Here is a 27,457-nt window from a genome sequence, read left to right on the forward strand (position 1 = left end):
CGGAGCCTCCCGTAAGAACTGATCTACCTGCTCAGACGTGAGAATTCTTGACTTCTTTGGCTTAAATCCCTCATTTCTTCTCTTCAAAAAAGCTAATAATTTTGGAAATTTACTTATATCAATATCTTCTCTAATGTTAATAACCGATTTCAGCATTGAGTAATGTGCCCAGAGAGTTGAGGCACAAACCGCTTTTGATTTATCATCGAAGTAGACTAACAGCGCATTTTCAGTAGGTTGTCTCACATTTTTTAAGCGGCACCACTTTTTAAAAGCATCGTACTGCTGCTCGTATAGTTTTCTAGATTTCGGTGGTAACAATTCTTCACCTACTTCGGCTGCTCTTTTATCAATATCAGATACACCTTCTTCACTCATGATACCAATAATTATCAATAACAATGTTTCTTTACAATGACACTAGTAATGACAATGTTTCTAAATTATAACTGTCACAACGCAATGTTACTATGGTAACTTATTTTAAAGACAGTTTATTAAATGAGTTGAAGAGAGAAAAAACTGATTGAAATTATTGAAATAATTAATAAAATCATACCGGAAGTACGAAAAGTATCGTATATACCTTGCGACTGAAGTACATTTAATCCTTCAGGTAAATTATGGCCCTCCCTGCGGTCGGGCCATAAACTTTACCTTCAGGATTAAATGTACTACTTCAGTCCCGCGGTATATAATGTACTATTATTCGACGAGTAGCTATTCATTGGATTATTTGTTGTTGGTGAAACCGGACCTAGGACCTACATAACTATTTGAAAAGTGTAGGTACCTAGCTAATTAGTAGGTAATGCTTTGATTTACATAATTTGATTACCAATACAATTTCTACCAATCTTCATATCTAACAAATTGCTTTTTTATTCTATATATTGTTGTATTTTAATATTGTAATTCCGCAAGAATCAAACTTATTTAATTAAACTAAGAGAATAAGCAACTGTCAAAAAAGTTTAAAACGTTTAGTTGGTATATCTTCCCACATCATTCAAATGCCTCGCTAGCTAAGTTCTGCGTGCGGTGAGTTCAAAATGTAACAACCTTATAGACGCAGGTTCAATTCCCAATGCAAATTTTTATTTTTTTAATTTTTTTTTGTACATTTTATGATTGTAATTTTTTTCAGAAAATACGTATTTAGTTAAAGTTTTTGTCAGCAATTACTGTTCAGAAATCATTTCTTTGTTTTATTTTTCAATGTGTTTGCGTGTGTTTTATTCTTTTATTTTTTTAATTTTTGGTATTATTTTAATAAAAATTTTTGGAGTGAGTATTAAAATTAGTTTAATATTTTAATAAAATATAAATAAACTATTTAAAGTATATTGACTTCGTTGAAATCATATAATAGAAGTATAACTTCTTACGTGCGTACGAAGTACACACACATTCTTTTTTTTATTGAAGAAAAGATGCCGTATCCACAAACAGATTATTAGCGGGGTTACTCAGTAAATAAAGCATAACAATAGGTTTAGATTTGGTACAAAATATTGAATGACATAAGATAATTTGGACAGTTTTCTCCTAATAGAGTGTTCATTGTACGTATTTTGGACACCAATGAACAAATAGATGACGGTAAGAGGCATAAAAATGAAGGTTAGACTTGCTTTTTAATTATTAAGTGCTTCTGTTGCGTATTCACAGTCTCAAAACTTCTGTTGCAATTAAAACTGTTTCTGTTGCAGTTAAAACAGTTTTTTAGGTGCCAGGCAACTATTAAATTTATAAATATTGAAAATAATAATTGTTTTGATATTTCGAATAGCACATCCCTAATTCCAGCTAGATATAAAAAGTCACTTTGTGATAAACACATTAAGATAAAGATTTCATTGAAGAGATGCACTATAAATTATATTTCAAAATTAATGTTCTTCAATGGCGAGCTAGTAGTAAACTCTAAAAGAAAAACTAACTTTTTAGGCCTCATCATTTCAAAAAGCAAATAATATATTAACTTTTAAAATATAAACGTATATTTTCCTATGACTCTATGATTTTATATTATAAGATTAGTCAAGTTCATCTAGAGTTATTTTTCTTCCATGAGATCCAAAGGAGGTTGGAAGAACCACCCAACCGCTGAGCAATTTGCTGCAGTATATAAGCGGCTTATTGTAACAGCAAGAATTAGAGACGGTGGTTTAGGAAATTATATCCCATTGGATCTAAAACACTAATAGAAAACCTAAATATATGTCTCATGGAACCTAAATAGCACCATATGGAACTTATTTGGCGTGATCATGACTATAAATATCATTAACAATCGTATATTAAACAATAATTATTCCAAACAAATTGTAATTTATATTGATGGCTTTATATTATGGTACATTAATAATATTAACGAAACACATTAAATGCGACTGTGTTCAAGAACTAGTTGGAGATTCACAAAACAGAGATTCAGTTAGAGAATTAAAAAGTTGTGAAAAGAGCAGTTCAAATTATTTTTAAAGTTCAAACTCGGCCAATATCTTTGCTGCCAGTGATTTCAGAAATGTTTGAAAAACTCTTATTAAAAAGACTAAAACCTATAATAGCACAAAGATGTATTATCTCTCTACATCAATTTGGGTTTAGAAATAATCACGCACCACTAGACCAGGTCCACAGAATCACTGATCAAATAAAAAAAGCACCAGAGGAAAAAGTATGTTCGGCAGTTTTTCCGGATTTTTTATAGTCTAACATGATAGGCTAGAATACAAACATAGCCAATTTTACTAAAATCGTATATTAGTGAAATATTGTTTAGAATAAAATATGAAGACTGTTACTCTGAATTGAGAACAATTGGTGCTGGAGTACCCCAAGGTAGTCTTTTAGGTCCATTACTTTATCTGCTGTACACCTACTATATACCAGTATTAAATACAACCACAAATGCTACGTTTGCTAATGACACAAATATATTAGTAGTTGATGACGATGAAATTGAAGCAAAAGTAAAATTTCAAGTGACACTCAATGAGGTTAATGCATGGACCAAGAAATGGCGTATCCAACTCAATGAAACTAAATCAGTACATGCAGATTTCACCAACAAAAAAATAAATAAAACACCAATAGTACTAAATGGCACTACCATACCATATGCCAATACAACAAAATATTTGGGTATGAACCTAGATGTCAGGCTGAGATGGAAAGAACACATCAAAAAGAAAAAAATAGAATTGAACATCAAATATAGAAAATTGTACGAGTACTTGTACGAAAAAAATCAGAACTGTCAGTACATAATAAGCTCATGATAGATAAACAAGTACTGAAGCCGGTATGTACTCGTACATAATATGGCATACAGCTCTAGGGTGAATATTTTCAGAATATAGTACTAAGAGGCACTGAAAATGCTTCCTGGTACATAAGAAGTAGCGACCTAGGCAGAGAACTAGGTGTGGAAATGGTGGCAGATGTAATAAAAGTAGTCGCAAAGAAGCATGAAAGCAGACTTCATAACCATGCAAACGTAGAGGCTATTCAACTGCTAGGTCAACATGGAATAGTGAGAAGGCTCAAGAGATATAAACTTTTCGAGTAAGTGTAAATCCTTTTGAGTTAGCGTAAATAGCAAATAGAGTCATATGCGTGTTAAGTGCTAGGTTTAAGCTGGCTAAAAAAAATTGAGGAATACCATTGGGGCGAACTCAACAAACATTAGTTTTAAGATTGTCAATAAAGAAAATTTGCTCGTTAGTCTAATATTGTGTGACTAGTTGTAAATAACCAAAGCACTGCCTCGGTGTTGTTTAAAATTAAAAATAACTTCAACCTATCTTATTATTTGAAGAAAATAAAATATTTCAGTAATTTTTGGGCATAACATCATTAAAATTATTGTATAATACACCTTGTTTTTTAAGACAAAGGCCGATTAAATAGACTCTATAATGATATAAGAGTTCCATAAAAAACTTTATCCCTTTCCGCTAAATCTGTCTCCTGCAGTCTAAAAGAGAACCAAAGCATATTTAAAGCAGACCTCTTTTTAGAAAACAATAGATATTTCACTGGGATATTCATTACCGAATTATATTCCCGCACTGACTTCCACGCCTTCAACCACCCGGTCCCTTCGAATCGTAGTAATGTTAGGAACCCCAACCCCGAGGAGTGATTTAATGGCACTCACTGAATCATTGGACTATTACCAACTCCCAGAATATCGTACGAGTACGGCGACGATGAACTTCATTGTTGGGAAATGGAATATCTAAAAGATAGTGTCTGCAAGATTCTAGTTGGACGGAGGGTTATTTATTGTTGTTCTGGACATTTAGACAATGCTACATTTAATGACTGGGGGATAAGTGAATTTAACGAGTTGAATGAAAGTTTGCGATTAATTATAAGAAATAGAAATAAAATATGACTGTGATATCTAGGCACGACCAATTTAATGTGCACGAAAAACTAAAAGGAATAAGTAACATATTTAAAAGTGAGTTTCCTCTTTCTTCTTCTTCTTCATGTACCATGTCCTTTCAGAACGTCGGTTATCATCATAGCTATCTTAATTTTATTCACTGCCACCCTAAATAGCATGCTTGTATCAACACCATACCAATCTCACAAGTTCTTCAACCATGAGGTTCTTCTTCGTCCTGGATTGCGTTTGCCTGCTATTTTTCCTTGCATGATATTTTGTAGCAACCTATATTTGGTACCGCTTATTACATGTCCGAAATACTCCAGCTTTCTCTGCTTGACCACATTTCGAAAGCCTCAAGGCGATTTAGATCGATTTTATTCACAGTCCAGGACTCGACACCATAAAGTAAGACCAAGAACACGCAGCAGCGAAGTAGGCGGATCGTCAATTCCAATTTTAGGTCTCTGTTACATAATACCTTGGACATCCTTATAAAAGCGGCTCTAGTATCCTATATCTAATTTTGCCGTGACTTTCTGCGTTACAATTTAATTGCTGTCCAAGGTAAACGATTTTATCAACTTACTCAAGTTTGATATTATTTACATATATAGGCGGTTTTATATGCTGTTGTTTACTTATTATTAGTATTTTGGTTTTCCGTATGTTCAGATCCAGAACTGCCTCCCTACAACTCTTAACGACATTATCAAGTAGTGTTTGCAGATCTTCTTGAGTAGAAGCTAGGAGTACTGTATCGTCCGCATATCGCAAATTATTGATGACTTGACCGTTCACAAATATTCCTTCTTGTTTTTCAGAAAGTGCTTTTCTGAAAATTATTTCGGAGTAAACGTTGAAAAGCAGGGGTGACAAGAGGCATCCCTGCCGTACTCCTCTTTTAATATTAAGAGCCTGTTATTCCACTCCATCTAATAAAACTGATGTTGTTTTATTCGAATATAAATTTGCAATTATTCGAATATCTCTGCCGGCCAAGCCAATGTCTTTTAGAGCTTAGATCAATATAGAGTGCTTAACACGATCAAATGCCTTTTGGCATTCAATAAAATAACAGTATATGTCTACAGATATATCTCGACCTCTTTGAGAAAGTACGTTCATTCCAAACAGTGCCTCTCTCGTTCCAAACCCGTTACGGAAACCAATCTGTGTGTCATCCAGGTATTCCTCGCATTTATTGTAGATACGACCATGCATTACCTTCAGAAAAATTTTCTATAAATGGTTTGACCAACTGATGGTTCTATAATCAGCACAGGTTTTTGCTGTTGTCTTCTTAGGTAAAGCTATAAACAGTGAATTAGACCAACCATTAGGTAGTTGTACGCTGGTATAAATGGTATTGAAAAACGAAGTTATAGCCTCTAAAATATTGCTATCATTTATAAGCTTGTATATTTCAGTTGGAATTTCATCAGGACTAGTCGCTCTGTCATCCTTTGATGACTGTATGGCTGTTCTTACCCTAGAGCGTGTTTTTAGGGGTCCGTCGCAGTTAGTAATATCGGGAGGTGAACTACTCCTATCGTCTTCGGATAGTTCGTAACGTAATTTTCCCATATTTTAAGTTTGTCCTCTACTTAAAATATTACTTTACCATGTTCATCCTGTAGCAATGCAGTTTGTTTCTTATTGAAGATACCAGCCGCTTCTTTCACTTTTTTTATACATGTTAAATGTGTCGTATCTGTTTTCAAGTTCTTCAATGTCATGACACTGTTTGGATACGTGTTGACTCTTTGGTTCTCGTATTTTACGTCGAATTTCTTTTTGTATGCTGTTATAAAGTGTTTCGTTGTTTTTCGCTAGTCGCCGTTGTTCCATCAAATCCAATATTTCTGTCATCCAAGCCTGCTTTTTTAGCTTTGACCTGCCTTGTAAATTTCTGACACAGATTTCTTTTACTATTGGTACGATTTTATTTAAGCCGTTATCGACATTCTCACCTATATATTCCCAAATTAAATTTTCGTTCAGTTGTCTTTGGACTGATTCCTTAACTTTTTACTCTCCCTCTTCTACTTCTTCTAGTTCCATCTTTAGTAGTAGAAAATAATAATAAAATTATTCATTTTTCAATTAAGTCAGAGATAGAACACGCTATAAAGACCGCTAGAATTAGGAAAGCTTGTGGTCCAGATGATACACCAACTGAATTAAACTTTAATTAAATGGAGTTTAAGTTAAAAAAGTTCAAAAAATTATCTGTTTGTGAACTGTCTCTACTAGATCTTTCTTCTTCTTCTTTTTGTATAGACATGACTCTGACTGTTTTTTTCAAATGTGCCTTCAATAAGTTGTCGTTCCATCGTTTTCGTGGTGTTTCTTGCTGGTATTAGTACTCTATTCGTTGTCATTCGACTTATGTGGTCATTCCATTCTACTTTTCTGTTTCTTACCCAGTTATTAATGTTGACCACCTTGCATCTCCGTCGTATATCTGTACTTCTAGCTCTGTACCATAGAGTCTTACCGTCGATTTTTCGAAGGGTTTTCATCTCCGCTATTTCGATCAATCTTTTTGTCCTCTCTGTGTCAGGTCGTATTTCTGCCGAGTATGTCATTATTGGTCTGATAACTGTTTTGTAAACTCTGCCTTTATTTCTTTTCCGATATTTTTGTTTCTCCATATTGTGTTATTTAGACAACCTGGGGCTCTGTTTGCTCTATTTACTTGATCTCCCATTTCTGTTTCGAGCTTTCCGTAGCTAGATAGTGTGATGCCTAGATATTTAAATTCCACCACTTGTTATTATCTAAGCATCCAGCTCCAATATACATCTTATTGGATTTTCTGTTATAGCCATGCGTTTTGTCTTTTTTTGGGGAAATTGACATGATAAATTATCTGGCAGTTATTTGTAAATCATCTGCACTTTGAGAGATTGGTATTGCATCATCTGCGTAGCAGATTATTTTAACTTGTTTTTCTCCCACTTGGTAACCTTTTTTGGTTATTACTTTTTTTTATTTTATCCATGATCAGGTTGAACAATTTAGAACTCGCCCTGTCTTATCCCATTGCCAGCTTCAGACATATACCTTCTTCAACTAGATACAGACAGAAATAAAACGCAGAATAGCAATGACTGTTAAACATTTCTTTGCAACAATCGACTTAGTTGAAAAATAAGATAGAGAATGGTTAAGTGCTATATTTGGTCTGTACTTTTATATGGTGTAGAAGTTTGAATACTAAGGGGCTGTTCTCACCAAAATCTACTGACCAACGCAACGCAACAGCAACACTACTGGGCAAGAATGTTTAAAATAGCCTGTTCCCACTTAAGAAAAGGCAACTCAACTTTATCTCAACCTGTTCCTCATTGGTCGCTGGCAACGCTTCATACTGCTTCGCAGTCGCCAGTTGCCCCCCACAGTTGTCAATAATAGCTTAGTCATCGCAAACGAGATAGCAAAAACTTTGAATTTTGTGGCCCTCGTTGGGCACAAGAGACTTCCAGTTGATTTCAGTAAGTACACAAGAGCAACTCAACTGAAGTTGCGTTGTTGAGAACACGGCCTTAAAGTATCAAGCATGAATATAATTTCAGCATAGTAAATATGGATTCATGGACGGATGCTGAAGGTACCCTAGACAGTAAGAAGAAATAATGAGAGTAGTATAGCAGACGGGGTTCTAACTCACTTTGGTAACCTGTCCATCAGGGTCTCCGAAGCTGATGGACAGAAGAGCCTCCTTTGACCTTGGGGGTGTACAAGAATTACAAGAAGTGATCGTCAATGACCAGAGGGTTGTAAGAAGTGGTCGCTTATCTCTACATCTCTTCTTCTTTCCCGAAGAATTGTCACCTTGTCACCTGTCTCACCTGTATTTTCTTTGTCTTAAATGTTATGAAGAAGTAAAAGAAGCGGTCGGCAATGACCAGAGGGCTGTGTATTTGACCACCTTGTATATCGAGTGCAAAACTCATCGCTTATCGCTTCATCTCCTCTTCTTTTAGTTAAATTTGTACAGGGTGATCGAAATTTGAGACTTTAAAATTGTTTTTGTAGGTGTTGGTGAGTAAAAAAAAGAACTTGTGTGACTTGCTTAGTCGTATCCAACCCAGCCTAGCCTAGCCTAGCCAGATAGAAATGTTTTAAATTTGGAACTTAAAGAAAAAGCAACGTACCAAATCTAAAAGTTTGAGGGAAGTTAATGGTAGAAAAGAAAAACAAAAAATAACTATAAATATTTATTAATTAGAAACAATACAAACTATACAATATACTTAACTAAAATTAACCCTATGCAGCTCCACCAACGGAAAAGGTAACTGCCGCTCTCTTGTCCCAATTGGAAAGTCTCTGTCGTTGTGCAACTCTATTATCCGGCGACGCCCCTGTGGTGGTTGAACTGTAGGAACGACACCTGCATACCTGCTCCGTTCCTCCTCGTTTAATCGGTCAGCGGCATTAACCTGCTGCTGATGGTGGAACTGTACTACAACGTTTTCAAGACCCATTATGTTCAGTTGTGGTAGATATAATGCAATTCACACATCGGATTCAATTTATATAGTGTAACTGCATTTTTATATCAAAAAGGTTAAGTCGTACGTAAATAGATTTTTATTCTGCAAAATGTAGCTAATTATAATTTTCAAAATCATCTTGTTTTACTGATTGACGTCAATATAAATGATAACTGCATTTTTACGGGTCAAAAAGGTGAACAACTGATGTAAATAAGTATGCATTTTTCCAGGTCAAAAAGGTGAACTTTGATGTAAATAAGTTTTCATTGTTTATAAAATTTACATTTTTACAGGTCAAAAAGGTGAACTATGTTTCCGCTGGTGGTTTTGTTATCGTCCATGGTTGAATATGTCCTAGTGGATATGTTCTATCACTAATATGTAGGTTCTCTAATTGTTTAATAATTTTTCTTAAATCCTGATATACTTTAATATCTTTTTGTAACTCAATGACTTTCTCTTGAAACTGTGCAACTTTATGTCTATACTCACTCAAAGACATGATGCTACTAATAAATGAGTTGGTATCAAACTATACATTGTATTTTATTTTTTTATTTGGTTGGTTATACGTAGTATCATTATCATCACGTTTTCGTTTAGGGGTATTGTTCAATATTTCGTTTACATCAGTTTTTTGTTTTTTAGCATCAATAACGATATTTTCATCATTTATTTTTCGTTTTTCTCTTGTGTCTCCTCTGTTTATAGAGTCATTAGCGAACTCATTTGAAATGTCTACATTCATATCATCTAAAATTTGTTGTTTTGCTCTTTTGTGATTTAATAGCTTTTGTTGTATTTTCTGCTTATTTCTATGCTTGACATTTTGTGTGCGTTTTCTTGATTTTGAAATAGTTAATCCCTGTAGTAATAAGGTACAGTGGTTTATACTTGCAGCTAGTTTTTCTAACATATCTTTAGATTTATTTAATTCTTTAGTACAACTTTTTGTTACAGCTTTATAATTAACAGAACTAAGACCCATACCTAATTTCACTTTTGCTTTCATTGCTCCAGCTACACCAAGTGCTGCCAACTTTTCAGAAAATGCTGTATTTTTTGATCGAAACTGTTCAAGAGCTTTTTCAGCTAGAATCTTATCAGCTTCATGTCGTTTTGATAACTCTTTATTTTGAGAGTATGCAATATCATGTTCACGACACGCTTCATCTAACCCATTTATTCCCCTATCTCCTCTTGCTAATCGTTTATGCAATTTGGTTCCTGGTCCACAAAACCTATATCCACCAGGGATGTGCAGCTCAAAAGGTAGTTTATTAATGGCAGCGTTTAACATCTTCATCAACGACTTACAAATTAGTAAATAAATAGTCTAAGATAAGTGTTTATATATATATATTTTTTCTATTCTTTAAACAAATAACCTCACATTTCCCCAAACATACTACTTGGTATATTCTTAGCACCAGATTTCGATTTCAATAATTTTATGTACTCACAATTTATACAATTTAAATTAGGTATATCAGTCTCTCCTCCACACTTTGGACATTTATACTTCACAGGTACAGGCATAATTTTATGTTTTACAGGTACAGGCCTCACTCAAAATTTTCTTTATTGTTGTTGATTTTAAGAAAAATAGGATACACTCTTTTTACAAAAGTACAATCAGGACTGAATTTTTTGTGATCTCCGATTATATTGTCATTTGATTCCCATTTGTATATTTCTACACCACATTTGAAACACTTAACTATATCTTCTACTTGAAGAAAGTAAAATCCACAAGCAGCTAACTCTACTTCTGATTTCTTCCCCTTCCAATTGTTAAAAGTTGAAAGTCTTGAATAGAAATCTTCCGGGTTAAGCGTGTACACCTCGAGACACATATTAATTACTGACTGACAAAATGTCGCTGAATACGCTTATTATATACCCGTAGGACAGTAACATGAAATTTGAATATAAAATCAGATCAAATGCACAATACAGTTAGTTCATTAGAAACTGTTAACATGAATGCTAGTAAGAAAAAGACAAGAAAGACCTCTAAAAGGAAGGTCTCTAAGAAAAAAGGTTCTAAAATTCCAAAACAAAAGTATTTCAGTTTAGTTAAAGTAATTCGAGACATTAGAAAGAAACTATTGGAAAGCAAACCAAGAACGTTAAGGGAAGCTATTCAACAAGCATTGCGAATTGTGAAATCTTACAAGAACATAAAAAAACCACGTGGTCGAGTAATTCAGGTTCCGAAAACTGGAGGTATATTACCTTTAATACCCATATTTGCAGGATTAAGCGCTTTGGGCACTATTGCCGGTGGCACCTCCGCCATCGTGAAGACGATAAACGATGCAAAAGCAGCTAAAGAAGATTTACTTGAAAAACAACGTCATAATCGTAAAATGGAAGCATTAGCAATTGGAAAAGGTTTATACTTGAAACCATATAAAAGTGGAATGGGTATTTTTTTATGAAGAAGGCGGATCAAATAAATATTCCAAAACATGCTTTGACAAATGTAGAGTTACAAAAATACGCAAAATTAATGAAAATTCCATATTTCAGAGGTGTATTTATGAGAAACGCGTTTCCGAAAAAAATTTGGCAACATGAGAGTGGAATTATTAATTTAGATAATAAAGACGGTCCTGGAACTCATTGGACAGCGTACAAGAAGAACAAATCTAAAGTTGTGTATTTTGATAGTTTTGGAAACTTGAGACCGCCTATGGAAGCTATATCATACTTTAATTCAAATGGCTATTGTCACATTGTATATAATCATAAAATTTATCAATCTTATAACACTGTAAATTGTGGACAATTGTGTTTAGATTTTTTAAATAAATACCTGTTTTAAAAGAATAATTTTTATTTACTGTATGATCTCCGTTTGAACATGTCGTTCACTTTTGTGTTATCTGGAAGAGAATCGGTGTTATCAACAAAAATTTATCCACCAATTATTTTAAACGAAAATGAACAGTATGTACTGGGTTTAATTGATTTTATGACATACAATACAATTCCAAATATAGACCAAACAAACAACAAGTTTTATATAAATGGTCACGATATAACGATTCCACATGGTGCTTATGAAGTTGATGATCTTTCAAAATATTTAACTGAAAAAATAACTGAATTAGAATTAAAATTAGATCAAACACCAGGTAAAGATGATACAGAAATTGATAAAAATATAATACAGAAACCACTGCAAGGAAACGTAGTAAAAAGTGTGGCTAAAAAACATCATCATAGTGAACAACCTACAAGTCTGGAAATGAGAATTAATAACAATACACTCAAATGTGAAATAAAAAGCAACAAAGTAATTCATTTTGAAAAACCACATACAATTGCCTCCTTATTGGGATTTACATCAAAACGGCTTTCACCTTCAAAGACTCACGTAGCCGAGAATCCTGTGCATATCACAAAGGTTAATTCTATTTGTGTGGAATGTAATCTAATCACTAATTCATACGTCAATGAAAATCAAGGTCATATCATTCACATGTTTTATCCAAATGTCTTACCGGGATACAAAATTGTTGAAATTCCAAAAAAAGTAATTTATCTACCTGTCACAAATAGATATATTGATGAAATTTTCATTAAAATAGTTGACCAGGATGGTAATCTTGTTAATTTCACACGAGAAGTTATTACGTTAAGACTACATTTAAAAAAAAATGGTTGTAATTTATAACTCTAATCCAGGTGTGAACAGTGTATATAATACTAAAAGTTTTGACAATAATATTAGTGATAAGCAGACGCTCAAACAGTTGACAACTGAAAACAAAGTATTTTTAACCTCACTGGGATTTAGAATAAAAAACAACAACAACAACGTCAGGAAAAAAGAAAAGCATAAGAAATACTTGGTGCAGAATTAGATTTTTTATAAATACTAGAATACTTAGGATTTTCTTGAGGTGTACTTGTAAAAAGAGCGAATATGAGTTTTAACATTTTGAATATTGGAGGTCATGTATTGGTTGATAACTCAGTTGTGAGTCGAGAAATGCATAGTCATTTACCCTATGCCAACGCAACTTTTAACCATTGTGATGAAATAAGGATACCTATTCAGACTCAAGATATATACACCTTACCTTCTGAGAGTTATCTGTATATTGAAGGGCGTCTAACGGATGATGGGAAAGAAAGCACTACTTTGCGTTTTGTTAATAATGGTTTGATGTATTTATTTGATGAGATACGATATGAAATTGGAGGCTGTGTAATAGATAGAGTGAGAAATTTAGGTATAACAACGACAATAAAAAACTATGTTTCGTTTACGCAAAGTGAATCTAACCGATACAAAAGTATAGGCTGGAACTATGAAAAACCATCATCAATAACAACTGACGCAAAAGGAAATTTTAGTGCGTGTATTCCACTCAAACTGTTACTTGGTTTTTCAGAAGATTATACTCGAATCCTGGTTAACATCCGCCAGGAACTTGTATTGATAAGAAGTTCAACAGATTTAAATGCAGTGACGTCTACAATGGAAAATGCAAAACCAAAAATTGAAATATTTAAATTTATATGGAAAATGCCGCATATTCAAGTGTCAGATTCGGAAAAGTTACGTTTATACAAATTTATTGAAAATGGATCTAATTTAGAACTTGCATACAGAAGTTGGGAATATCATGAAATTCCGCTACTACCACAAACAATGAAATTTAACTGGAACGTAAAAACTACTAGTCTACTAGAAAGACCACGATTTGTTTTGTTTGCTTTACAGACTGCCAAAAAGAATGCCATAAAAGAAGATGCGAGCCATTTCGATCATTGTAATATTACAAACTTAAAACTATTTCTAAATTCTGAAATGTACCCGTATGACAATTTGAACTTGAACTTTGATAAGAAACAGTATGCCATTGCATATGAAATGTATGCACAATTTCAACAGTCGTACTATTATAAAGTTGGAGATCCATGTCTTAGTTTGGAGCAATTTGGTTCTTTTGCCCCCATATTTGTTATTGACTGCAGCAGACAAAATGAATCAGTTAAGTCGGGAAGTGTTGATATGAGAATAGAAATTGAAACCAATAAGAATATACCAGTTAATACAGCAGCTTATTGTATAATTATACATGACCGTATTGTTAATTATAATCCGCTAACTAATGTAGTTCAAATGTTTTAACTGTATTTTATCTATTGTGAAATAAATATGTAATTTTTTAAATAAAAAGTTTAAAAAAAAAAATATTGTTTTTTTTGCTGACACTACAATTTTATGATATAAAAGCCGGTAACAATCTCATAAACAGTTAAATGAATAAAATCCATCAAAGATGTTACTACACAAAATATTTTGGTTCGTCGCATTGTTAAATGTGTGTTTTGCGTTTAACGTTTTTAGAGAACCATTTATTATTAATAGGCAACGAATAACATGGTGTACTTTAAATGCAGACTCTTCAATTACTAGAGTAGTCCATAAAGCTATCAATACATGGAGCAATGCAAGTGGAATTAAGTTTAAGCAAGTTAATTGTACAGCAGAAGAAGCACCAAAGCTATCAATTTTATTTGATACGCATACCCATAGAATAACAGGTTTATGTTTACCAGCCGAGGAATGTAAGTTATTTTTTGACATTCAAAATGTTAGAAATGAAATAGCCCATACAATAGTTCCTACGTTGAATAATCAAATTCCATGTGGGGAAATACATATATTAAAAAATGTTTTATGGAACTTAAAACTAAACGACTTTGAGACACCAGGTTTTAATTTGCAATTGGTTTTAACGCACCAAATTGGTCACTATTTAGGGCTAACCGATAACCGAAACTACAATTCGATAATGAATAAATTATATCTAGAACGCCGTCCTCAAGAACTGAGCAACGATGATATAAGTGCTATAGAATATCTTTATAAAAATGGAACGGTTAAACCCCAACATAAACTAAACTTTACCTACGTTCCTAATCATCATCATCGTTCTTATAGAATCTCAAGGATCCGTTATAGGGCATTAAAAATGTATTCATTTGTATAAATAATTGTTTCTCAATAAAAATATTTACTTTTTTTTTTTTTGTGTAATACTTATTTAACACCATGTACACAATAAATAATTTCATAACTGTTCTGATATCGAACAAATATATTTAGACCAGTTTGAAACCTGTTCAAACCTGTTCAAACCTGTTCAAGACCTGATCAAAACCTGATCAAACCTGTTCAAGACCTGATCAAGACCTGATCAAAACCTGATCAAACCTGTTCAAGACCTGATCAAGACCTGATCAAAACCTGATCAAAGCTGTTCAAGACCTGATCGAGACCTGATCGAGACCTGTTCGAGACCTGATCAAAGCTGTTCGAGACCTGTTCGAGACCTGATCGAGACCTGTTCGAGACCTGATTCAAAGCTGTTCAGAGGTTGCGAGCCCTACAATGAATAAGGATATAAAGAGACAACTTATAACTAAACGAAAAAACATTCAAAGTAAATTGAGACAACTAAAGCAAGGACAAATAATCCAAGAAGATTTATTTAATCCAATTACAAAACACTTAAAAAATATTGAGACCAAGTTGAATAAGAATTCAGGTTCTGAAAATGAAACAACCAAATATGAACCTTTAAGGTACATTAAAAATGATGATGACATCAAAGAAGACAACATTGAAGTGGATGATGAAATCAAAGAAGACAACATTGAAGTGGATGATGAAATCAAAGAAGACAACATTGAAGTGGATGATGAAATTGATGAAGCAGAAGGAGACAACATTGAAGTGGATGATGATGAAATTTATGAAACAAGTGATATTAAAAACTCTATATTAGAAAACATTGAAGTGGATGATATAAAAGAACAGATTAAAAATGATAAAAACTCTGAAACTCGATTTGAAGCTAACCAGGAACGTACACTTTTTTTGGATCAGTATGATCCATTACCTAGGAAATATATTACAGAGATGCAGGCTGATTTTTTAAATAAAGAATTTGATCATAAATATGGAGTTAGATTTGATGAAACATCTGAAAAGCTGCTGATTGGGAATTCCGAAATCAACATAGATGGTGCTGATGTTCTTTTAAAAAACAAAAGATATAAAGGTACGTCTGGATTATATGAGCTTTTGTTTAAGAAACACCCAGCTAATTTTACAGATCAAGATGTAAATAACTATGCAAAAATAGTTGTAGCTACGAATGCTCACAGAAGACATTATTTATCAAGTAAACAGATAGATGGTAGTAAATTAAAAAAATATAAAAAAATAATTGCACCAATAACAGAAGGTAAAGGACTACTTATGGAAGTAAACAACAATAAAATAGATTACGTCCACTGGGATGATCCAAACGAACTTGTAGCTAGATTGAGGTTATTACTATCATCACAGTTAGCTGGGCATACAGGACATACAAATGAAATAAATTCAATTATTGAAGAACTAAAAGAGGCAAACATTATAGAATAAATATCATGTCTGTTAAAAGAGATATTGTTAATGAGTTACACAAACCTGCAAGAATTAACTTTAAAAGACGAAGAATTATTATAAAATCTCTTAATGATTTATTCCAAGCTGACTTGATTGATATGCAAAAGTATTCAAATACAAACAGAGATTTCAAATATATCTTGGTTGTAATAAATTGTTTCTCAAAATTTTTATGGGCTTTACCTCTGAAAAATAAATCAGGTGTCGAAGTAGCTAAATGTATGGAGCATGTGTTTAAAGAACAAACACCAAATAATCTTCAAACAGATATGGGAACGGAATTTTTTAATCCATATATGAAAACATTGTTGAAAAAATATAACATTAATCATTACAATGTATACAGTGAGAAAAAGGCTGCGATTGCTGAGCGAGTTATTCGCACGATTAAATCAAAGATTTGGAAACAGTTTAGTTTCAATGGTAACTACAAATGGATTAATAATTTACATCAAGTTGTTAATGAATACAATAACAAAGTTCACACAACAATAGGCATGAAACCGGTTGATGTTAAAAAGAAACATGAAAAATTATTGTTGAATACTGTATACAATCACATTAAAATGGTTGATTTGGAAAGTCAAAAATTTCATATCGGTGATCATGTACGCATTTCAAAATATCGAGGAGTTTTTGACAAGAAATACAATCCAAATTGGTCTAATGAAATTTTCATTGTTTATAAAATAAAACTTGGGAACCCTATTACATACTTGTTAAAAGATTATAGAGGTGAAGAAATTCTAGGAGGATTTTATAAAGAGCAATTGCAGAAAGTTAAACACAAAGATAGTTATTTAGTAGAAAAAATATTGAAGAAAAAAGGAAACAAAGTTTTTGTCAAGTGGCTAGGTTTTGACGATTCTCACAACTCTTGGATAAATAAAAGTGATGTAATATAAGAAGTGGGGATAGAAAAATATTTAAAAGACATTCCACTTGCAAGATTTTGTTGGTTGTTAAAGAATATCGAGAGTGAAAACATGTTCATTGTAGATATCCAAGGTTTCTCTTTTCCTGCGGAAGATGTCTTTCTTTGCAGGGAAATTGCTATTTTAGATCCTACTACAGAAAAGATGATACACAGAATGGTTGTGTTACCAGTAACAGAAGCTATGGTAAATAAATCGTATATGAAATGTATCGAACAACAATTTGTTCAAAACCATGGTTTAAGTTGGCAATCGTGGCATTGTGATACTCATCTAAAATATGAAGACATCTCAAAATTTTTACACGACAACATACTGGATGAAACAATATTGGTGAGAAATCATGAAACAAAGAAATATTTGGAACAATTCATGGAAAACCGCATTGATTGTGTAGAAGATGAACCTAATATACTTTCAGATGAAACTATGAAACATATTTTTAAAGCTCATACGTGTTTTCAACATACCAATGAAAATTTGCAATGTGCTCTAAACAATGTATTTAATATTCATTATTGGTATAAATATTGTAGAAAATGTTGATAATAAATAATAAAAATTAAAAATGGTCTTTTATTAATAGATGCACAACACATTTATTTTCAAATTGATACCAGACATGAAGCTTGTAAAACAAAAGACTACGCTTGATGTGGAGAATAATTTATTGGAGCCAATTGAGAATAAATTTAAAAAGCATGGAGTTTTGTTTCCTTCAACTATTAGATGTCTTATAGTTGGTCCTTCAAATTGTGGTAAGACCAATGTGATGATAAGTTTATTGGAACATGCTAATGGAGTAAAATTTGAAAATGTGTATATTTACTCAAAATCATTAATGCAACCAAAGTACAAATATTTAGAAACTTTATTAGAACCAATTAAAGGAATAGGATATTATACTTACAGTGGAAGTACTGATATAATGCACCCATCTGAAGCGAAGCCCAATTCCATTTTTATCTTTGATGATGTTGCGTGTGACAACCAAGATGTTATTCGGGAATATTTTAGCATGTCTCGACATTCTCAGGTGGATCCATTTTATTTGAGTCAGAGTTATGCAAAAATACCTAAGCATCTTATAAGAGACAATGCAAATATTTTAATTGTATTTAAACAAGACGATTTAAATCTAAAACACATTTACAACGATCACGTTGGAACAGATATGACTTTTGAAGATTTAAAAAAAATATGTTCAATATGTTGGAATGAAAATTACGGATTCTTATCCATTTTCAAAGATAGCGACATAAATGATGGTCGATATCGCAAAAAGATTGATCACTATTTTTTAATCAAGTAAAAGGTGTAAATGAGAAATAAAAGAGATAATAATTAAAAACGCATTTTATTTAATAAATCTACATACTTTTTCCCAATTTTTCTATTTCTGACTCAGGAAATGATCTATATTAAGTTCGTCAAGATCTAGTACCTCCTCTGGGTTTTGTGATGTCGTCGTCCTCGTCATTTTTCGTTTTTGTTTTTTTGCTGGTGATTCTGCTGATGTTGTTGCCCAATTCGTTGGTGGAGCAGTTGAATTCGTTGGTGTAGAAGATGAAGTCATTGGTAGAAGAGAAGAGTGACCAAAATGAGAAGGAGGACGAGGAGGAGGAGGAGAAAGAAATGGTCGATTTATACCCACCAGCTGTTTTTTTTCTTGGTACCTTTCAAATTCCTCCACCTCATCGTCCAGAAGGTTGAAGCGGTATCTTTTGCAGATATCTTCCAGTACATGGAACTCCTCCTCGTTGTCTATTTTAATTCTCATATACCTTATTGGAAGGTATCCAAACTTCTTTTTTAATGTCTTATTATTAGGTGAGTACGATAGTTTGACAAATATTTTATCTCCCTTAAGTGACACATCCTCTACACCATATCTGAAATAAAAAAAAACAGAATCAACCAACAGTCTTTCAAAGAAAATCAGAAATCAAATCAGAACATAAAATTTACAAATGTAATGATCTGGAATAACTTATAATGCTCCAATAAAATATTCATAATAAAAAAAAATTAAACAGTCAGACGAAATAAAATCATGTAGAACAAATAAAAAATTAAATAAGTAAAATACTTACATAAATAACTGCTTTACAATAACAAAGGCGTCCTTTATTGGTAAGTTATCTGGATCCTCGGAAATAATCACTAATTGACAAGGTACTCCGGTCATTTTGCTAGTGTTTAGTTATTCGTTTACTGACTAACTGATGGATTCATTTAAAATTACACGAGTTTAAGTAGTAAGAATAAAAAAATAAATTAACGTCAGTGATATCATTGACCTATTTGATCTTTATTGAAATGCAGAAAACATGTTTATCATTAAAACGTTTATTATTACAAACTTTGCTTATTTTGAATAAAATGTGCTTATCTGCATATAATGTATTTTCGTGAACTATTTGACTTAAAAATGTATTAACGTCAGCGTTAACCTTCAATGTGTTTTCGATAATATAATCACGTTGAATAGCGTGTTGTAGAAATGCGTCACTGTATTTTTTTTTTCTGAAATGCATAAATACAGGATTTTATTGGTATAACGGTTTGGTCTGTATAACGTTTTGGTCAACATGAGTGCTAAAGTGATCGATGAAATTTCCACTGAAATGGTGAAGAAGATTGAAACAGTAAGTAGATTAATTAAAACTAAAACTGATTTACAAAAATATATAAAATATTTGAAAAAACAAATTTTACTTTTAAAAAAATGTATAAAAAATAGGGCTACCTGTATTAGAAATTTTCATTGTGTAGAGGCGAACATGTCCATCCTTAAAACCTATGTAGAAAATTTTAAAAACAGATTACATGTTAGAAAAAATAGTAATAGAGGGTTATTGTGGCAGGATTTGGAATCTTGTTTTAATAGCAGAGTTAAGACAGGCGTTATTATAAATTTAAAATATAAAGACCCCAAACTATTTATGGAAAAGGCTTTTAAAAGTTTTTCAGTTCAAATTAAGAAAAATTTAGTTTCATGTATGTTAAAAGTTAATGTAATTTTTTATGGACTTTTCATCAAACCTCAAGATGGGGAAACGTCTGTTAAACATTTTTCCACGAAAAATGAAATAATTGATCAAAATACAAACATAAAGGATTGGTATAAAATCAATTGTATAGATCGAGTTTTAAGAAAGTTTGAAGATTTTCAAGAAAAAGACAGTGGATGGGCACTATCTCACATTTTAAACTTAAAAGTTAATATAAACAAATATGATCCATTACTTGGTGGTATTTCAACATACGTTGAGCTACCTAAGTCTATAAAAAATACTAGAAGTGTAATTAATGTTAGGAATTCTGATCCTTATTGTTTTCTTTGGTCCGTTGTTGCTGCCTTACATCCTGCCACAAAAAATGTTGACCGAACATCATCCTATCCTCACTTTAGTAAAATATTAAACTTTAATAACATCAGTTTTCCCATTGATCTTAAAGATATTCCAAAATTTGAAAAATTAAATAAACTTGCTATAAATGTCTTTACATTAGGAACAAGAAACGAAATTCTACCTTTGATATTTAGCCAGACAAATTTTTCTCCTCGTATAAATCTACTTGTATTAAATGCCATGGAGAATAGTGTAAGTGATGATAATGATGAGGAGGAGGACATAAAACAGAGGGTATTTCATTTTGCTTATATTAAACATTTTTCAAGATTATGTGGTAAAAACATTGGGAACATTCGAAATAAAAAATGGTTTTGTGAGCGATGTTTTAATCATTTTAGTAGTGAGACATATTTACAAAATCATTTAGACGATTGTTTTAAGCTAAATTCTGTTAAAATGGTTTTACCTACCGAAAAAAATTATATAATGAAATTTAAAAATTTTAATCACAAAGAACGTGTTCCGTTCGTTATATATGCAGATCTTGAAAGTATTCTTACCAAATGTAATAATAATATTAATTTGAAAACTTGTTTCACTGAAAAGCATGAAGCTTTCAGTATAGCTTATTATTTTAAATGTTCTTATGATGATTCTTTATCCTATTTTAAAATATATACGGGTCGTGATTGTCAAACATGGTTTGTAAAAGAACTGGAAGAGATTGCTTGGAAAATATATAGAGAAAATTTATTTCAAAAATTTCAAAAAGTTATAACATTAACTGATAAAGAACAGAAAGATTTTAATTCCAGTAATTATAGGACTTCGTACACAATTCCTGTCACATTTCATAATCTCTCTGGCTACGACGCCCATTTTTTAATTAAAAGTCTTAACTCTGATATAAAAGGACATCTATCACTATTACCGATAAACAAAGAGAGGTATATATCATTTACCAAATTTATCCATGGCACTAATATTAGTTTTAGATTTATTGATTCCTTTAGATTTATGTCTTGTTCATTAGATCAACTTTCCTCATATCTAGATGATAACCAAAAAAATATTACACGCAGATATTTTAATGATGATTCGAAGTTTAATTTGGTTAAAAGAAAGGGTATTTTCCCTTATGAGTATTTAGACAGTTGGGAGAAGTTACAGGTCACTTGTCTTCCATCTATTGACGATTTTTATAGTAAAGTCAATAACGAGGGAATTACTAAAGAGGACTATCAACATGCCTGCAACGTTTGGACTAGATTTCAGATAAAAAACCTGCAGGAATATGCAGAATTGTATTTAAAAACAGACGTACTACTTTTGACTGATATTTTTGAGAATTTTCGATCTATGTGTTTAAAAACTTATGGATTGGATAGTCTTCATTATTATACTTTACCAGGATTAGCCTTTGATGCTATGTTAAAAGTAACCAATATCGAATTGGAATTATTAAGAGAGAGTGAGATGGTTTTGTTTTTAGAAAAAGCAAAACGAGGAGGAGTTTCACAATGTAGTAATAGATATGGAGAAGCTAATAATAAATATATGAAAGATAAATACAATCCTGATAAAGAAGTCTCTTATCTAATATATTGGGATTTTAATAATCTTTATGGTACAGCGATGAGTTACGCGTTGCCATATGCAGGCTTTGAATGGATTAATTTGACTGATATTTATAAGGAAAACATATTAGATTGTCCCAATGATGGAGAATATGGATACATACTTGAGATAGACATCGAATATCCAAAAGAACTTTTTAATTTACATAAAGATTTGCCTCTTTGTCCTGAACACATAATCCCACCATCTTCTAATTCAACAATTCCTAAATTATTAACCACATTGTACGATAAAAAAAAATATGTTATTCATTATATATATTTGAAACAGATTGTTAGCTTAGGTTTGAAAATAATAAAAATTCATCGATGTTTGAAATTTAAACAATCCCCTTGGTTAAAAAAATATATTGATCTAAACATTGACTTGCGAAAGAAAAGCAAAAATGAATTTGAAAAAAACTTATTTAAACTTTTTATCAATGCCCCTTACGGAAAAAGTATTGAAAATGTAAGAAAACATAGAGAAATAAAAATTGTTAACAAATATAATGGAAGATATGGAGCAAATTTCTATATCTCACAACCTAATTTTCATAGTTGTACTATTTTCGATGAACAGACTGTAATAATTGAAATGACAAAACAAAAAGTCAATTTTAATAAACCAATATATATAGGGATGTGTATTTTGGATATTTCCAAAACCATTTTATATGACTTTCATTATAATTATGTCATAAAAAAATTTAAAGATCAAGCAAAATTGTTATATACCGATACAGATAGTTTAATATATCAGTTTTTTGTTGATGATTTATATAAACATATTAAAGAAGATATTGACAAATTTGACACATCAGACTACAAAGAGGATAATGTATATAGTATTCCATTACGGAATAAAAAAGTATTAGGTCTCATGAAAGATGAGAACCAAGGGGAATTGATGACACACTTCATAGGATTACGTTCGAAAATGTACACTATGAAAATTTTAAATCAGCAAGCGGAAATAAAAAAGGCTAAAGGAATCAAAAAATCTGCATTAAAAGAACTGTCATATGATGATTATTATGCAAGTTTATTTAATAAAGTAATAGTGGAAATTTACCAAAATTCAATCATTTCGAAAAAGCATGATGTTTATACAATGTCTCAAATAAAGGTAGCACTCAGTCCATACGATGATAAGAGAATAATAAATTATTTATCCCCTGACACTCTTCCATGGGGTTTCAATGATAAATAATTTATTATTATTATTTTATAAAATTTTGTAAATCGTTTTTTAATTAATCTACAGCCACTCAACACGAAGCTCAGCTGGTACGGTATTTATACATTGAATAAAATATGTTTTTAAATAAAGCTCCTTTTTATTTTAGTCTCAATTAAATAAATGGGAGGCAGTTTTCATAGACCAAAAACGATTTGTAAAATTAAAATTTAAGACTGAAAAAACCATAATACCTCAAACTCTACCTACAATCTTCTGGGATACAAAAACATATGGAACAATACCATGTTTTGATTGTAAGAGATTTTTTTGTTTTTGTGACAGATCCTTAGAAATTCACAAGGACACTAATATGTATTGTTATGAAACTATGCCTGATTCATAAAAAGGTACACTAGTACGAAATATTCATCTATTAGTGATTAATTTTTTTTATTATTTCAGCCCTTAATCCATCGACCATTACCAGCTTCTGGTGTGGGTGTACTTAAAATTAAAGAAGAGATTTTATCCGATGAAGATTTTAATTATAGAAAAAATTACAATGCCCAAATACCAGATGACCATCCACTACACAGAGACGACTTAATTTGGGCCCGGTACATTGATCAGGTGACGTGGTCGTATTGGATGGATATTAAAACAACCTTATGGAACGACATAGCTGTGTATCACTATTATGAATTAAACTATCTTGTATAATAAACTTTTAGATTTGGTACGTTGTTTTTTCTTTCAGTTCCTCAAAAAAAAAAAAAATGTAAATTGATCGATCTTGTATAATAAACTTTTAGATTTGGTACGTTGCTTTTTCTTTAAGTTCCAAATTTAAAACATTTCTATCTGGCTAGGCTAGGCTAGGCTGGGTTGGATACGACTAAGCAAGTCACACAAGTTCTTTTTTTTACTCACCAACACCTACAAAAACAATTTTAAAGTCTCAAATTTCGATCACCCTGTACAAATTTAACTAAAAGAAGAGGAGATGAAGCGATAAGCGATGAGTTTTGCACTCGATATACAAGGTGGTCAAATACACAGCCCTCTGGTCATTGCCGACCGCTTCTTTTACTTCTTCATAACATTTAAGACAAAGAAAATACAGGTGAGACAGGTGACAAGGTGACAATTCTTCGGGAAAGAAGAAGAGATGTAGAGATAAGCGACCACTTCTTACAACCCTCTGGTCATTGACGATCACTTCTTGTAATTCTTGTACACCCCCAAGGTCAAAGGAGGCTCTTCTGTCCATCAGCTTCGGAGACCCTGATGGACAGGTTACCAAAGTGAGTTAGAACCCCGTCTGCTATACTACTAATGAGGAAGTACTAAGGAGGATCAACAAAGATAGAGAATTGCTAAAGACTGTTAAACACCAGAAAATGTATTATGTGTGACATATAATGAGACGGAATCGATATAAAATACCACAAATGATCTTTAAAAACAAAATAGAAGGCCATATAAGTGTAGGAAGACAACAAGTCTCTTGGTTAAAAAACATTCGTGAATAGACTCAGATGTCAAATGCAGGAGATATACTTCATGTTGCAGAAGATCGAGAAGCCTTCACAATGATGATAGCCAACGTCGGATAATTCTGATATGGCACGTGAAGGAGAAGAAGACGGAGATGATGAAGTTAATTGTTGGAAAATGGAATATCTAAAGGGCAACGTCTTCAAAATTCTAATTCGATATGGAGTTTATTTATTAAAATAAAATCAATGGGAAAGTCCCAATATTTGGCTGTATACCATGGTTTAAAAAACTCATACAGAAGTAAAAACTTCAAATTGTATTCTGGTATAAAATCGTTTATTAAAAACTATCTAAAATGTCATCCAAATGGAATGCAATACGTTTTCGTTCTAATTCAGAACATCTTCAGTGCATAGAATGAAGAATTTCCACGTTAGATTAAGGGGGGGGGGTGTGGTTTGAAATATTAAATTTTTTTTATTATTTCAAATAAAAGTGCATACTTTCAAGAATACTCTCTGAAAATTTCAAAATAATCGGAGTAAAATTACCTGAGATACAGGGTGTTGAATATCCCTACCTTCAGCACGCTTGAGTGTAGTGAGAAACGTTAAACAACTGTTCGCCTTCTCTTTTGTAGATTACTCCGTAATTCAAAAAACATATTCCAATGTTCATCACTTCACGATTTGGCAGAAAAATCAGAAGATGAAGATACAGTTGTCAAAACTTTAAACGCATTTTTCTCAAAATTGTTTTTTCAAATGCGTTGGACATTGTAACTGAAAAACTACTTGACCGATCTACCTGAAACTTTGCATAGATTTTCTTTAGATATTTCGTGAGGTAACAACGTCGAGATATTTTTCGTTTTGTGCTTATTTTTTGTTCAACAATATTAAATCTGTTGGTTTTCACAAAATTTTTATCAAAAATTTCGTATTTTTGACTTCTGAGTATTACAAAAAATTGAAAAATCATTAAAAATAAAAAAACTTAACGTTGCTACCTCGTGAAACTCATAACCTAATTAAATCTTTTTTAATTTTTTGTTTCGTATGATCCAGTGATGAGTTCTGATGTCCACCTTAAAATCCATTTTTTTTAGCTGCCTGCCAAAATTTGTCCCTAGTGGCTTATTTTTCAATATTTGGGATTGAAGTTTTTCTTAAATATTCTTTGAATTGTACTTAATAGGTTTATTTAATTTAAAAATAAAATAATTCTACCATAGCTTCGAAAAAAAATCACAAAAATGTGCTTGATATGTTGATTTCTAACCATACCCCCCCTTTAAAGCAAAAAGGTTGAAATTGTGACTGTTAAAAAGAAAAACATGTGGGAATACTTACATTCTGCTGAGAAGTTAGAACTAGCACACTATTTAAAGTGGTAGCCCCATAATATATGGTTTACATATTATATTTTAATAAAATATGGTGACTACAAGTCGATGTTGTTAGATTTATTAGAATACATGCTCAAAGGGCAACATGTTTCCCTGCTCGAAAATACGGTTTATTATTTATTGTTGCGCTGGACATTTGGGCAATGCTAAATTTAACTGAGTTAAATTTAACGAGTTGAATGAAAGTTGGCAATTAATGCTAAGAAATAGAAAGAAAATATGTTTAATGATGAATTGTTGGCAAATTTTAAAGGGTAAAAATAGAAAGATTTAATCACACTTCACAATCAGGTCGACAATAACAGGATATAGTCCAGGAATCGAAGCTTTTCATCTCGCAATATTTACAGAATCGATCAATTTGCTTGAAAATTTAAGAATAAGTAGTGGATAGTCCAAGGATCAAAATTTATATGATGCCAAAAGGCGCTTTTAACATGGGGGTGGTCGCCACCCTATCTCGGGGGTGGAAATTTTTATTATCTTTTGACCGCCAAAGTTGATCAAAAAATATTCATTCTAAGCAACAAATTTTCTATACATTTTTTTGATAAAATTAATAGTTTTCGATTTATTCGCTATCGAAAGTTTTATATAAAAAAAATCAATGTTTTTCCATATATACTAATTTACGATTCACTCAATTTTCGCCGTAGAAAAAATTTTTTCAAACCAATTTCTTGGGAATTAAATAACCTATAATATCATATTTAAATACTTTTTCGTATCTCTGATGCTAATCTTTCTATTCTGAAGAAAAAGCATTTTTACCTAACTACAAGAATTCGTTATTCGCTTTTAACTCCAGTTTTTTAAAAACCAATCATTCTAAGCCAGTCAAACTTCTAGACTCTATTAATAATACATAAATAAAGAAGAATTAATAAGGCCAATGACTAAAAACACCGCTTACTTACATTATTATGCTTCCTATTGGATTTCTATTTTTTTTTTTAAATAATATATTAATTTTTAAACGTTACTTTTTTATTTTTTATCTTAGAGAGTTTGGTAACAAATAATTTTGTAGGTTTTTACAAGGTCTATAAGGCTATTAATA

General features: G+C 31.8%; 3 protein-coding genes across 3 annotated transcripts; 2 read left to right on the forward strand and 1 right to left on the reverse strand.

The window, feature by feature from the left end:
- Window positions 1-13,456: 13,456 nt before the first annotated feature.
- Window positions 13,457-14,065, forward strand: LOC126890335 (uncharacterized). The gene has a single exon (XM_050659204.1). The coding sequence runs from the start codon at window positions 13,457-13,459 to the stop codon at window positions 14,063-14,065; it is 609 nt and encodes a 202-aa protein (XP_050515161.1).
- Window positions 14,066-18,672: 4,607 nt separating this feature from the next.
- On the reverse strand, window positions 18,673-19,562 carry LOC126890777 (uncharacterized). Its single transcript, XM_050659964.1, has 2 exons — window positions 19,425-19,562; window positions 18,673-19,223 (listed from the first exon to the last, which is right to left on the reverse strand). The coding sequence occupies exons 1-2, from the start codon at window positions 19,517-19,519 to the stop codon at window positions 18,725-18,727; spliced, it is 594 nt and encodes a 197-aa protein (XP_050515921.1). The 5' UTR covers window positions 19,520-19,562; the 3' UTR covers window positions 18,673-18,724.
- A 166-nt stretch (window positions 19,563-19,728) lies between these two features.
- LOC126890778 (uncharacterized) lies at window positions 19,729-24,226 on the forward strand. Its single transcript, XM_050659965.1, has 2 exons — window positions 19,729-19,979; window positions 23,952-24,226. Exons 1-2 carry the CDS (start codon window positions 19,923-19,925, stop codon window positions 24,207-24,209), a joined length of 315 nt encoding a protein of 104 aa, XP_050515922.1. The 5' UTR covers window positions 19,729-19,922; the 3' UTR covers window positions 24,210-24,226.
- The last annotated feature ends 3,231 nt before the right edge of the window (window positions 24,227-27,457 follow it).

This window comes from Diabrotica virgifera, chromosome 8 (genome assembly GCF_917563875.1).
Source record: "Diabrotica virgifera virgifera chromosome 8, PGI_DIABVI_V3a".
In the NCBI taxonomy this organism is placed as follows: Eukaryota; Metazoa; Arthropoda; class Insecta; order Coleoptera; family Chrysomelidae; genus Diabrotica; species Diabrotica virgifera.

Excerpts from the sequence above, each read along its gene's own strand:
- LOC126890335 (XM_050659204.1), top strand. The coding sequence starts at position 13,457 with ATGCCGCATATTCAAGTGTCAGATTCGGAAAAGTTACGTTTATACAAA.
- LOC126890777 (XM_050659964.1), bottom strand. The coding sequence starts at position 19,519 with ATGACCGGAGTACCTTGTCAATTAGTGATTATTTCCGAGGATCCAGAT. Across the intron at positions 19,224-19,424 it reads ATTGTAAAGCAGTTATTTAT|ATATGGTGTAGAGGATGTGT; the intron begins GTAAGTATTTTA and ends TTTTTATTTCAG.
- LOC126890778 (XM_050659965.1), top strand. The coding sequence starts at position 19,923 with ATGAGTGCTAAAGTGATCGATGAAATTTCCACTGAAATGGTGAAGAAG. Across the intron at positions 19,980-23,951 it reads TGGTGAAGAAGATTGAAACA|CCCTTAATCCATCGACCATT; the intron begins GTAAGTAGATTA and ends TTATTATTTCAG.